Source organism: Physeter macrocephalus, chromosome 11 (genome assembly GCF_002837175.3).
Source record: "Physeter macrocephalus isolate SW-GA chromosome 11, ASM283717v5, whole genome shotgun sequence".
Taxonomy (NCBI): Eukaryota; Metazoa; Chordata; class Mammalia; order Artiodactyla; family Physeteridae; genus Physeter; species Physeter macrocephalus.
In genome coordinates, this window is record NC_041224.1 from 88,603,579 (window position 1) to 88,618,714 (window position 15,136).

Sequence of the window (15,136 nt, forward strand, 5' to 3'; positions counted from 1 at the left end):
AATGGAACATTACTCAGCCATAAAAAGGAACGAAATTGGGTCATTTGTAGAGACCTGGATGGACCTAGAGTCAGTCATACAGAGTGAAATAAGTCAGAAAGAGAAAAACAAATATCGTATATTAACGCATATATGTGGAACCTAGAAAAATGGTACACATGAACCAGTTTGCAGGGCAGAAATAGAGACACAGTTGTAGAGAACAAACATATGGACACCAAGGGGGGAAAGTTGGGGAGTGGGTGGTGGTGGTGTAATGAATTGGGAGATTGGGATTGACATGTATACACTGATCTGTATAAAATGGATAACTAATAACCTGCTGTATGAAAAAATAAAATAAGATTCAAAAATTCAGAACCCTTTTATATTGATATATAACATATAGCGGTGTTAATTATATTAAGCCATGTTAATATAGTGTTGTACATTACATTAATATTGTACAACATGAATGTTGTACAACATTAATGTCATGTTGTACATTACATCCCTAGTACTTATTTACCTTTTAACTGGAAGTTTGTACCTTCTGACTGCCTTCATCCAGTTCCCCCTCCCCCCACCCCCTGCCTCTGGTAACCACAGATCTGATCTCTTTTTCTATGAGTTTGTTTGTTTTTGAAGTATAATTGACCTACAACACTGTGGTAGTTTATTGGTGCACAACATAATGATTTGATATTTCTATACATTAAAAATCACTACAATAAGTCAAGTTACCATCTTCCACCATACAAAGATATTACATTATTATTGACTATATTCCCCACTGTCTATTTCATAACCATAACTCATTTATTTTGTAACTAGAAGTTTGTGCATCTTAATGTCCCTTACTTATTTCTCTCATTCCCCACAGCATACACCCCTGCCCCATATCTTACTTTAAAATGTTGCAACTTTTTGCACATTCTAAGGTAGGTGCCTGTAAGAATTTTTGACTAGTGATTCTAGAACAGCTCTGTCCAATAGAAATATAATGTGAGCCACATGTTTAATTTAAAGCTTTTTGTAGCCACAAAAATTTATTTAAAATAAATTTTAATAAAATTTTAATAAAGTAAAATTTATTTTAAAATAAAAACAGGTGAAATTAATTTTAATATTTTTTATTTAACCCCATATATCCAAAATATTTCAACATGTAATCAGTATAAAAATTATTGAGCTATTTTACATTTGGACTAACCACATTTCAATGTTCAGTAGCCTCCTATGGCTAGTGGCTGCTGTATTGGATGGTTCAGTTCTAGAACATACTGAGTTGAAACCTTTGAACTCAGTTTGGTACTGATTTGATCCACTGTCATTGAGAGTGGCCCTGAGCTGATCTTGCTTCACTCTCCTGTTGCTGGTTATTAGACAAGTTCTGGCTTGCTGTCCAGATTACTAACTTGGCAGGTCCAAGAGTGATTCTGAGGGTCCCAGACGAAGCCATTATCCATTCTTACTGATTATGTTCACAATTTTCTCCTTTGACTCAGCAAACATAGAATTGACCTCAGATTATTTTGGATCAAATCTGTCAATTTGAGTCGCTGCCAGTAAAAGGAGAATATCCAGGCAAGTCCCAGCCTCATTCAGTTATGAGGAATTTAGTTACAAGGTTGATAGGAATTCATTGAGCATTCTATTGATTCTGCTATTTTCTAGAATTTGTGAAGCTCTCAGCCTAATTTACATTTAAAAAGTCAAATGTTGTGACTTTATCGGTTATCCCAAGTATTTCTGCAGTTTCTACAGTGCCCAAACATTGTTGATTCAGTGAAAGAATACTTAATTGAGCATTTACCAGGCACCATAGCCCAGGTGCAGTGACAAGTTGTAGCCAAGTAAATGGGCACGTTTAATGTGGTTTGATAAATGCCATGATAGAGATAAACTTAGGATGCTAGAAGAACACACAGGAAAGATAATTGAGTTAATTTAGGGGCCATCAGGAAAGGCTTCTCTGAGGAGATAAACTGAACTCTGAAAAACAAGTAGGAATAAATATGGCAAAGTGGGTATGGAGAGAAGAACACTGTTTTTGGCAGAGGGAATGTTGTGTATAGATGCCCAAAGATGAGAAAAAGAGCCTAGTGCAACATATCGTCTGGAGTATAGAATTCAGTGTGAGTGGGTGGTAATAGCAGCAGATGCCAAATGTGAAAGGCCTTGAATCTCATGGCAAAGAGTTTGACTTTATCTGAGTTAACTGAGGAGGGACATGATTTCTCTTTAAGAATGATTAAGAAGTTTGGTAACAGAGTGGAGAATAAATTAGAGGAAGGCAAGACTGAGGCATAGACACTAGTTTAGATGTGCTCTAAGAGAGAAAGGTTGGAAGCATGGGCAAGGATTGTGGCAGAGGAGAAAATCCAGTCAACAAATATTTATTGAAGGCCTACTCTGTATCAGTGGAAAGAGGTAGAGGATTTGAGATTTAGGGAGTAAAAGTGGCAGGTCTTGATGATTGTTTGGAATTGAGGGGGTTGTGGAAGGAGGAGGAGTCAAAAACGACTCCAAAGTTTCTGACCCTAGGGAACAAGCCAGTACTTGGACAATTTGAATTTTGAAGTGCCTTGGGATGTACAAGTGGAGGTGTCTATGCAGGTGAATACTTGGGTCTAGTGCTCTGGAGAGAGGCTTGGAGTGAAGATAGAGTTGGAAGTTTCAGGTAACCGTGGCTAAGAAAGATAAAATCTGCTAGAGGACAGAATGTAGAGAAAGGGAAAAAATGGCTGAAAAATGAAACACTGAGGAACTGCCAATATTTAAGGGGAAAAGAAAAGGAATCCTGTGGAAAGACACATTAGCTATCATCCTAGCCTCCAGGCATTTTGTAATTTAGATAAGACATAAACATGAACTATTTGGTGACCAATGCAAATCAGAGTATAATTTGGTGGCGAGTTTTGTTGTTTTCCCTCTATGTTCAATGTGAAATAAAATTAGGTGGGTAGAGATAGTGTTTAGGCCGGGGAGTAGCACTGGTAGTGCCTGCATTCAGTGGGGACATCTGGCCTATTGTTACTAGGAGGTTCAGACCAGGGGTAGAGCATAGTGACTATGAGTCTGCACTCTGGAGCCAGATTGCCTTGGTTCAGATCCCCACTAGCAGGCTGACCTTGGGCAGTGTAACCTTCTGTGCCTTGGTTTCCTCATCTGTAAAATCATGATGATAATAATTCCTACTTTATATTATGTGAGATTGAATAAGTTAATATGTGTAAAATTCTTAGACTGTTATAAATGTCAGGAATTATTGTTATTTAATAATTGGTGAGTTGGTGGATCAAATGAGAACACACAGGGTTTTGAGCAGGCTTTCACTGGTAGAGTGGGTGAAAAATGTCATGGGAGAATCCAAGCAGGACATTTTCTCCCTGACTCCCAGCTGGGGGCAAAGAATGTCCTTTTAATAGAGGCTTTAAAGATGGTAAAGAGTTGTGTCTTGTACTTAAGTGTTGCTCTCCTGGTGTAGTAGTGAAATTTCCTCAGGTCATGATTCCTGAAGAAAGTTATTATGGAAGCAAGTTTTTTCATCAGCTTTGTGAATATGATTTCACTGGATCCTTGGCCTTGACTTTAGGAGTTCTTGACCCAGGATCAAGTTCTTAGGGGAGTGGGGAACCTTATGGAGAAACAGTCACTCTTGTACACTGATAGTGGGAGGGTAAATTGGTATAATCTTCTGGTAGATAATTTGACACTGTCTGTTACAATTAGAATGTGATTTAAAAAAATCTAGCAACTAAACTTTTCAGAATAATTTCTATAAAAATGCAAACACAAGTGCATGTTTTATGTATGTAGTGTTGCAGCACTATTTGTAAAAATGAAAATATAAAATGGGATCGAATAATTAATGGACTCATACTCCATGTATTTGTTTCCTCTGTCTATAGTGTAATAGTTTCCTATTTGCTGTAACAAATCACCACAAACTTAGTGCCTTAAAACAATGCAAACGTATTACTTTACAGTTCTGGAGGTCAGGAGACCTAAAATTAAGATTTCAGCAGGGCTGTGTTCCTCCTGGGGGCTCTAGGGGAGTATCCATTTTCTTTCCTTTTCTAGTTTGTAAACCGCCTACATTTCTTGACTGGTGACCCCCCTCTCTGTCTTCAAGGTTAGCGTCTGTAGCATCTTCAGATCTCCCTTTCTTTCATCTGTGCTTCCTTCTCTCAGGCTCTGAACTTCCTGCTTCCCACTTGTGAAGACCTTTGTGATTACATTAGGATCACCTGGACAATCCAGGATAATCTTCCTATCTCAAGATCCTTAAGTTAATCACATCTGCAGAGTCCCTTTTGCCGAGTAAACGAACATATTCACAGATTCTGGGAATTAGGATCTAGATGTCTGGGGGTGGGGGGGCATTATTCAGCCTACCTACCACACTCCGTAATATTGTGCAGCCAGTAAAAAGGATGTTTAGGTCTGTGTATACTGACAGAGAAAGATGTCACTGATAAAAAAGGGAATCCCTGGTAAGTGAAAAAAAGCAAGCTGCAAAACAATGTAATATGTTCCCTTTTTGTGTTTTTTTTGGTTTGTTTGTTTAGAAAGAAGTAGGCATTGTGTGTATGTGTGTTTCAACATGCATAAAAGAGATCAGGAAGGATACACACTAAACATTTAAATAGTGGTTACTTCTGAGGAGTAAAAACACAAGGTGTGGGGATGACTTTGATTTTGAACTATACATTTCTTGTATACAGTGAACACATTATTGTAATTTTATTTTTATGAAAGTGTACATGTCCATAGTTGAAAAAGTAAAAAATACAAGGCTTACGGTAAAAAACCTGCAGTCCCTTGTGTCATCCCTGTCCATTCCAGAACCCTCTTTCCCAGAGGCATCTATCTTATGTTTTAGTTTTTTTTTTTCTCTAGTACTTCCCTTCATATTTCTAAATCACAAGGGTATGCTATTTCTTGATTTTTCTATTTTAGACATCTTTGACTTCCTACTTATGAAGATGAAGTTTTAGTTCTTTTAAACCAAACAATCTCTATGCATATTTTCCTTGCCCTTTATCCTCTCAATAGAATTACACCAAAAATTTTGCTTGGATTAGTTTTCACTGGTTACTACAGCCCTAGAGCTATTATTCTTTGCTAACCCCTGTCATATATGTATATATTGGGATTACAATTCCTTTCTTGTATAGTTATTTCTCCCTCTGAAAAAGAAATTGTCTAGTCTTTTTCTTTTGCTGAGATTTCTTATATCCATGATTAACCCACCTCAAAAAAGAGAAAAGTTTTACTCTTAGGAGATTTACCAGCATGTCTTTTCCTTGGGAACCTCCTTCCTTGGAAACTCTGTCCTCTGGCTCCAGCCTGGATTTGCTTTCCAAGTCTGCAGGATGTTGGGGTCTCCCTTTACCATCATCTGTGGGGTCTTCTTCCACTCTGTTTATATTGGATCCCTTGTTTCCTGAAGCCCTTAATTCTTCTTTCTTGTTTACTCCTGGCTTTGGTAGAGCATATCTTCTAGTGGTTTTCTGAAAAAAAGTAAATGGGAGATCATTTTTTTAAGCTATATTTGAAAACATCGTTTTATTTTTAACGTTAAAAAATAGGAAAAATTCCACTAGACAAAATGGGAATGGGAGAAAAATCCAAATATATTGGAGTTCATATGATGATTTTTCCCTTCAGAGGAATTACACAGGGAGAGACTAAGCTTAAATCCTTGGAGGACATGCTATTTTACATCCCAGCAGATTCCCAATGTTTTCTACATTGAAAGGAGGTCACAATATGCATCTTATCTTTTGACCAAAACCAGTACTCTTTGGTAATTTTTACTTTTCGCTTGCCTCTTTTGCAAAATGGAGTCAATAACTGTCTTGGTTAGATGCAGATTAAGACTTAGCAAGATACCAGGCACTACTTTTATTATTACTGAAGTTGTTTTCTTATGAGAATGTAAAATCTGATGCCCAAGAATATCTTCATACATATAGTTATACACATGGTTAATAATACGCTTAATTTTACTTGGAGTCCCATTTTACATCTTTTTACCATTAATATTCTTTCAGCATCTAATTTTCTACATTAAAGGCTTATATGTAATCTAATTTTGATGAAAAACTTTTAAATAAAAGTTTATTTGATAGGAGTGGATTTATTTATTTATTTTGAAATTAATTAATTAATTAATTTGGGGGCTGCATTGGGTCTTCATTGCTGTACGCAGGCTTTCTCCAGTTGTGGCGAGCAGGGGCTACTCTTCAGGAAGTCCTGAAGGGGATTTATTTAGAAACACACTCTACAGACAGAGTGTGGGCCATCTCAGAAAGCGAGAGCAGCCTTGGGAGAAACACGCTCCACAGACAGGGTGTGGGCCATCTCAGAAGGTGAGAAGGGCCTAAAAGTTTATTTTTAATTACATGAGCAATATCTGCACATTATGGACAACTTAAGAAATAGGGAAGACTAGAAAGAAAGAGAAAAAATCCATAATTTTCATTATCATGGTATATTGTTTCTAGGTATTTTTCTATGCATTTTTTACATAGTTAAGATCATGATATATTCAAATTAGAGTCCTGATTCTTATACTATTAACATATTCTTTGTAAATAATATTTTTAGATAACTACATTATTATGTTTAAAAGATACCTTTATCTTTTGGACAGACATACTGAAATATTTACAGATAAAATGATATGGGGACTTCCCTGGTGGCGCAGTGGTTAAGAATCCACCTGCCAGTGCAGGGATACGGGTTTGAGCCCTGGTCCGGGAAGATCCCACATGCCGCGGAGCAACTGAGCCCATGCGCCACAACTACTAAGCCTGCGCTCTAGAGCCCACAAGACACAACTACTGAAACCCGCACGCCTAGAGCCCGTGCTCCGCAGCAAGAGAAGCCACTGCAATGAGAAGCCTGTGCACCGCAATGAAGAGTAGCCCCCGCTCACTGCAACTGGAGAAAGCCCGCGCAGCAACAAAGACCCAACATAGCCAAAAATTAAAAAAAAAAAATGATACGATGTTGTTACTGAGTCCAAGCTTGTACTGCTCACCGCACAACAGGGCAGTAAATTGAGAGACTAGTTGTTGGGGCAAGGAACAGTGACTTTATTCAGAAAGCCAGCAGACTGAGATGATGGTGGACTAGTGACCCAAAGAACCGTCTTACCCTAGTTAGAATTCAGGCTTCTTTTATACTAAAAGGGGAGGGGGCGTGTTTGGTTGTTGCAAACTTGGTGTCGGAATCCTTTGTTCTTGCATCTGTCCAGGTAGGTCAGGTCATGATGCACCCTGTAAACCTCCAATAAGACAGATGCTATTATCTGTTCTGCAATTTTATATCTCTGTGTGAATGGAAAAGTGTTATACCTTTAAAGGTCAGAGCCTTGAGGATGGGCTATCCTGTACATTTCAGGCTATAGACAACATTCTTAACTTGTAGCAAAAGCAATAGAATACAAAGGTTAAAGTAAAAGAAACAGATCCAATATGAAGTCAGATTTGTTCTCCCCTATTACAAGGTTGTGAGTGTGGGTGGGAAATGGGCTGGGCATAATCTATATTTAAGCTAGGTGGTGGCTATGTGGAGTTTCATTATACTGTTGTGTCTTTTTATATATGCTCAAAATTGTCCATAATAAAAAGTAAAAAATATAAAAAAAAGACTACAACATTCCATTATGATCTATCTTAATTTAACTATTGTTTGTAGTAGGGCATTTCAGTTTTTCCCTATTTTAAATAACATTGCTGTTAATATATTTATATTTCAAATAGTTTTCTTATGATTTATATGAGTGGAATTACTAGGTGAAAGAGTATGAACATTTAAAAAAACTTTAGATGCAGGGCTTCCCTGGTGGCTCAGTGGTTAAGAATCCACCTGCCAATGCAGGGGGTACGGATTCGAACCCTGGTCCGGGAAGATCCCACGTGCTGCGGAGCAACTAAGCCTGTGTGCTACAACTACTGAGCCTGCGCTCTAGAGCCCACAAGCCACAACTACTGAGCCCACGTGCCACAACTGCTGAAGCCCATGTGCCTAGAGCCCGTACTCCGCAACAAGAGAAGCCACCACAACGAGAAGCCCGTGCACCACAACGAAGAGTAGCCCCCCACTCGCTGCAGCCAGAGAAAGCCCGCGTGCAGCACCGAAGACCCAATGTAGTCAAAAATAAATAAATAAAATAAATAAATTTTAAAAAATTATACAAAAAATAAAAAACTTTAGATGCATACACAGTGCTAAATTTCTTGATGCAAAACTTTAGAAGAGTTTTATTGGATTTATAATTGTACTCATTGAGCATAGGGGTGATATTGCAAATTTTATTCTAACTTTTTTTGGGGGGGCTATGTTGGGTCTTCGTTGCTGCGCATGGGCTTTCTCTAGTTGCAGTGAGTGGGGGCTACTCTTTGTTGTGGTATGTGGGCTTCTCATTGCAGTGGCTTCTCTTGTTGCGGCGCGTGGGCTCTAGGGTGCGAGGGCTTCAGTTGTTGCAGCACGTGGGCTCAGTAGTTGCGGCATATGAGGCCCTAGAGCATGCGGGCTTCAGTAGTTGTGGTGCGTGGGCTCAGTAGTTGTGGCGCGCAGGCTTGGTAGTTGTGGCTCGTGGGCTCTAGAGCGCAGGCTCAGTAGTTGTGGCACATGCGCTTAGTTGCTCTGCGGCATGTTGGATCTTCCTGGACCAGGGACTGAACCCGTGTCCCCTGCGTTGGCAGGCAGATTCTTAACCACTGCGCCACCAGGGAAGTCCTATTTTAAAATTTTTAGTGAGACAAAGTTTATCATTAAGTGTGTTATAGTAGACTTACATTTTCTAAGTGTTTTTATTCATATTCTTTTTTTGAGTGCTAATAACAATTCGAATAGAACTAGTACTTTGTAGTCTTAGAGAGAGTTTTCATGTCCAATAGATTTTATAATTCTCACAATAGCTCTGCGAACTATGAATTATAGAAAATCAAAACAAAACAGACTTTAAACTTTACAAGTGTAATTATTGGTAGTAATTCCGGTTACCACTAGATGGCCCTCTCAGCATGTACTTTTGAGCAAAAGTAGCAAGTTTATAGACAGTTTGAAGTTCCCCTATAGATCTTATTAAAATACATTTTAATTGGAGTTAAAAATGGTTTATATCAGGTTATATGATAAGCTTTTTTAGAAGTAGTAAAGAAATTCAAGGTGGAATTTATTAGTGGGAGTTTTTTGGTTTTATTCTCAAGAAGAATGGAGTATTAAACTAAATGGCATTCAGTACCATACACACAATATATTTTCAGTAAGTATTTTAAACATTCATTAAAATTTATTGAATTTAATTAGGCTTCTCCATATGCTTGTGGAAAAGTTATTTGCCACACCAGAAAAGCAACCTTTTCTGCTAAGCCTTTAACTGATCTTATGTAAATCCAACGCTTTATCTCTGAGGATTTAATATAGAGGTAACGAACTAAGTAAACTGAGGGCTCGACATGGAACTGTGGTCCCCTTGGTCAATTTAAAAAATTTTTTTTTATTTTTGCGGTACGCGGGCCTCTCACTGTTGTGGCCTCTCCCGTTGCGGAGCACAGGCTCCGGACGCTCATGCTCAGTGGCCATGGCTCACGGGCCTAGCCGCTCCGCGGCATGTGGGATCCTCCCAGACCGGGGCACGAACCCGTGTCTCCTGCATTGGCAGGCGGATTCTCAACCACTGCGCCACCAGGGAAGCCCCCTCTTGGCCAATTTTGTTGTCCTAACTCAGTTGAGTTCCTCTAAGGGTCAGAATTATTCTACTATGATGTGCATGTTCCTGTCCAGTGAGAATCAGGACTGAAATTGCTACATTTTGGTATTTTTGTCATCTTACCTTTCACTAAATTTCTTGACAAGAAAATTAGAACGTCTTTGATTTTGGTCTTACTTGATCTCACATGTATTTTCTTCCATTGATTTTCAATATTATTACATCTGTTGCTCTCTTTTATAATAAATATTTTGTATTGCCCATTTTACTAACTTGAAATGAAAATCATAGTTAATATTATGTATCTGCACAATTTCAAAAAATCATTATGATGCCCTAATTTTAATGTAAAGGAGAAGTAGAAGGAAAGCAATTTATAATAAAATGTGTATTTCAATATGTAAGTACGGGAGCAGACTACACTAGGTGAAACAAGAGGTAGTCAAATGCTTGTGCCTGTACAGAGAATGACTATGAATCACTGTGAATGTGATAGCTGTGAAAGCTGATTATAATATATATTGGTAATTCAGATAACCAAGTGGCATTGGCATTGGTGACATGATTTTCTAAAATGGTGAAAAACTCTTAGTAAAGTTCTGAATAAAACAAAGAGATGCACTGTTGCAGTCTAGAAAATTTGAGGTTCATTAATACTGTGGGAAAATTTGTTTTGTTTACATATTAGTTAAGTTCTAGTCTTAGATATATTCAGTGGGACCTTTGAAAGTCAACAAGACATGTGACAATTCTTTGCCATACTGGATTGTTTCTTGCATTGCTGGACCTCTAGTATCTCTGGCACTTGCTTTTTTTTTTTTTTTAAAGTATAATTTGATTCTAGTCAAAGTTTTACCATGAGTAAAAACCAGTGAAATGAGGAATTTCCAAGTTGCAGAGCTCTTTAATTGCTGGTAAAGTATTCATCCCATCCCTCCTCCCAGTAATCCCTAAAATGCCTCTATATAAATCCAGAGGATCCTCTAGGAGGCAGTGCTGCTACCATTGAGAACCACCAATTTAAAAGTATCTAGCTACATTAATCTACACACCTGTATTGCTCATGGAATTTCAAAACCACAGTAACTTAAGTATCCTAGGTCCTTAAATATGATGTTTTAAATAGTTAAGAAAATTGCAGAATTATGTAAGAAGTTGATTTGTTCAAATGCATCATTGTTTTGTTGCAATTCTTATAAGCAGATCAATATGTTTGCTATTTTAGGTCCCTAGTAGCCTCCATATTCTTTATTTTTTCCACTCTTTCTGTTTAGTAAGTCAGTAGTATATAACTTTCTTTAATGTCAGCGTTTACTTAGTTAACAGTCACACAATTTGTCCCTTAAAAAATACCCATTGTTTAAATTTGGAAGATATTACAGAAACTTTGTGAAATGGAGGCATATTTTCCCATAATCATACCACCCTAACAGCTGTTAATATTTTCAGTATTTTGTTCTGTATATGCATATTTTGACATTCAAAAATAGTTTTGTGTCTTATCTTTTCACTCGACATGGCATAACTTTTTAATATTATTATGTAACTTCAAAAGTATTTTAGATTACTGCATCTTATTCTGTTAGGTTCCACAGTTTAACTATTTTCCTACCTTTAGTTTGTTCACATTATAAAAACATACACACATACGTATTTTTGATCCGTTTCAGTATATTTTCATTTTTCCTTTAGGATAGGTCTTCAGAACTGGGGTCATTTATTAGGTCATTAGGATTAGGCTAATATTTAACAAAAGTTACATTTTTTTATAACTTTTGTTAAATATTGCAAATTGACTTTAAAAATTATTTACTTCACATTTTTTGAGCATCAGTGATACTGAACATATTTACTCTTGTGAATTATTTCTGTTTTCTCTTTTAGAAAGTGTGTGGTCTGCCCTTTGACTATTGATCTGTTGGGTGCTTGGTGTTTTTTTTTTTTTTTCTCTCTTTTCGAATCAAACCTTTTAAATAATATTTCAGTGTTTCTTACATTCATTTTTGTGATATCTTTGATTTTAGTTTGATTATTTTATTTGTATTTTTATGAGATGACAGTTATCTACTTGTACAAGATAGTATGTGATATCGAGGAAAGAACGTGGGATGTGGAGTCAAGAAATCAGGGTTCTGGAAGGAGATATTTATAATACATATTATATCTGATGAAGCACTCATATCCAGAATGTATATAAGAATGCTTACAGGGCTTCCCTGGTGGCACAGTGGTTGAGCGTCCGCCTGCCGATGCAGGGGACACGGGTTCGTGCCCCGGTCTGGGAAGATCCCGCATGCCGCGGAGCGGCTGGGCCCGTGAGCCATGGCCGCTGAGCCTGCGCGTCCGGAGCCTGTGCTCCGCAACGGGAGAGGCCGCAGCAGTGAGAGGCCTGCGTACCGGGAAAAAAAAAAAAAAAAAAAAAGAATGCTTACAAATCATTAAGAAAAAGGCAGACAATCCAATTTGTAAGAATGAGGAAAAGCCCTAAACCACCACTTCATAAAAGATATCCAGATATTTAAACCATCTGGCAGTATGTATGCTGAATGAATGCAGATTGATTTTATATTGCTGTGTAAGACATATTTAAAAATGTGTATTTGGGGGAAAGACTTACTTCATTGTAAAACCAGGTTAATATTAAATTTCGGTCATCCAGACTATAGAACACTGTCTTTGTTAGTATGGCCAGTTTAGATTTTACTGTATTTCTGTAGAAGAGAGATCAGTTTTTTTTTTAACTTATTCTGCCTTTAGTAGGACATTATTGTTTCAGATTCTTTGCCTATTGAATATGCTATTAATTTATATCCAGCTGGTACATATTCCCTAGGAAAAATCCTTCATTAAAGAACAGTAATCTCTTGATTTTAGTGCTTTTAGTGGGATTAAGGAATATTTGGGGTTCCAGTGACTCCACCAACGTATGAATGAGAGAATGGGAGGAAAAAGGAAAGGAAATCAGACATTCAAGGGTGAAAATGTTGTGAATGTCACAAAAAGGCATAAAAGACCCCCCACATAAAACCCACAAGTGCATGTGGTTATTCTTCTTATTCTTCACCATAGGATATATTATGAATTATTTCTATTCTTACAAAGAGAACAACTATAAAAAATTCTTTCCTGTCTGATGTCAAATGCCTGTTTTGGACATGTACATCTCACCTTATCATTGTGTGAGCTCCCAGTATTAACATCTGCCCCTGGTCACTCTTTTTATGTTTGGTTATTTCTGTGTTATGAAATCTACTAAAAAATACAATAATTTAAGCACAAACTTGTGTTCTTTTGGGGACATATTTTTTATTCAACCTTTAATCAACCCTTTTAGATTTCCTAACACCTCTAATTATGTGATGCATTCTGTTCCTTTCTGGTATAATAACCTCTCCAAGCTCTCTCAACATTCTTGTCACACACATACTCCTTTCCCCTCTTCCTTGAGTAATTCCTGTTCATACCAGATTGGGATATACTAATCACCTGACATTCCTCTTTTATCATTTATTTCCCCTCAACTCAAAGAGTATTCACTTTTTGAGACAAATTCATACCCCAGGCACATTTTTTCTTGTGTAAATTTCAGGGGTTCCATATCTTCCCATCCCCACAACCTTCAAATTCTACCTGTTTGCCTTTCCTCCAGATACATATAATATCATTGAATAGTCTTTCTGGATTTGGGAACTTTCTTCTTCTAGAAATGTCATCTTTTGAATTTGAGCATTTCTGATACTTTCAAATCTTTCTTCCCCTATGTACTCCTGACATGATCTTTCCCTAACACATATTTCAATATTTCTTATTTAAGATGACACAAACACACATACACACACACGCACACACATACACACACACACACACCCATCCTAGGCTGTGACATTTTCAGATATCTTGTATTCAGGATTCAGGATGTGGGGCATACTTACTTTATAGGTTCTTAATGAGACACATACTCCATTGATAATACTGTTAGACTCTCTTTTCACTATTATCATTGAATGTGAATTGTGCCCTTTCTTTTTTTAAAATAAATTAATTTTATTTATTTATTTGGCTGCAATGGATCTTCATTGCGGTGCATGGGCTTCTCATTGCAGTGGCTTCTCTTGTTGTGGAGCACGGGCTCTCGGCGCGCAGGCTTCAATAGTTGTAGCACGCAGGCTCAGTAGTTGTGGCTTGCGGGCTCTAGAGCGCAGGCTCAGTAGTTGTGGTGCATGGGCTTAGTTGCTCTGGGGCACGTGGGGTCTTCCTGGACCAGGGCTCGAACCCATGTCCCCTGCATTGGCAGGTGGATTCTTAACCACTGCACCACCAGGGAAGCCCTGAATTGTGCCTTTTTCTGGAAGAACTTATATGCACATTGCCTGTACGAGGGTTGAAAATACTTATTTTCAAATTCTGAGCACATTCACTGTTGCTAAAAAAAAGTTATGGTAGATTTATTTTAAATTTTGTACCACTTAAAGAGGATAATATATTTACCTTATTTCTATTTACATTTGTGAGAAAACTTTATTGCTGCAACTCCTCCAGTGAAAACAGTTTGTTGCTAGTTTTAAATTTTAGACAAGCTTTCTTTGCCACTTACCTCTTCTATTTTTTACCAGCTATGTTCGGAGAATTCAAATTAATTTTATTATCCTAGCTAAAAATTTGGTAAGAAAGAAAAATCTGTTCCCAAAATTCAAATAAAAATTGCTCTTGTGTGATCTGTAGTTTCAGAGGAACTATATCACAACCTTTTGAAGGTCTAATTGAGAACTGACTTATTAGTAAAGATAGAAGGGAAAAAAGTTATGTCATAATGTATAAATAGAGATGTTAAATTCATCTTTGTTTTGTTTAGATGTCCCTGGTAGATTTGGGAAAGAAGCTTTTAGAAGCGGCTCGAGCAGGTCAAGATGATGAAGTTCGTATTTTGATGGCTAATGGAGCTCCTTTTACTACAGACTGGGTAAAGAATGATTTTAATGTTGTGGGGTTTTTTGTTTTTTGTTTTCTCCTCCTCCTCCCCCTCCTCCTCCTTCTCCCCCTCGTCTTCCTCCTCCTCCTCCTCCTTCTTCTCCTTCTTCTTCTTCCTCTCATTTTTGAGTTTTTCCAGTTAAAAGTTTAGTCAGTATTGTGTTTATAAGTGGTGAAAATTTAATATTTTTGCAAATTTGTTTGCAGTTTTAGAATTATAGCTTGCTTTTAAAGAGAATGGTTCATATAATTTTTTTAATATTAGACAACCTTATCCAAATATTCTGTGCACACATGGGTTTTTTTTTTGTTTTTTTTTGTGGTATGCGGGCCTCCCTCTGCTGCGGCCTCTCCCGTTGCGCAGCACAGGCTCCGGACGCGCAGGCTCAGCGGCCATGGCTCACGGGCCCAGCCGCTCCGCGGCATGTGGGATCCTCCCAGACCGGGGCGCGAACC

The 15,136-nt window shown here is 37.7% G+C and overlaps 1 protein-coding gene across 5 annotated transcripts in view; it reads left to right on the forward strand.

Annotated features, from left to right (window-relative positions):
• Positions 1-15,136, forward strand: part of GABPB1 (GA binding protein transcription factor subunit beta 1) — a 69,894-nt gene that overhangs the window by 25,033 nt on the left and 29,725 nt on the right. For all 5 annotated transcript variants that reach the window (XM_007115915.4, XM_007115914.4, XM_007115917.4 and 2 more), the window contains exon 2: positions 14,565-14,672. In XM_007115915.4, the coding sequence (XP_007115977.1) occupies positions 14,565-14,672 (108 nt within the window). The remainder of the gene's footprint in view (positions 1-14,564; positions 14,673-15,136) is intronic.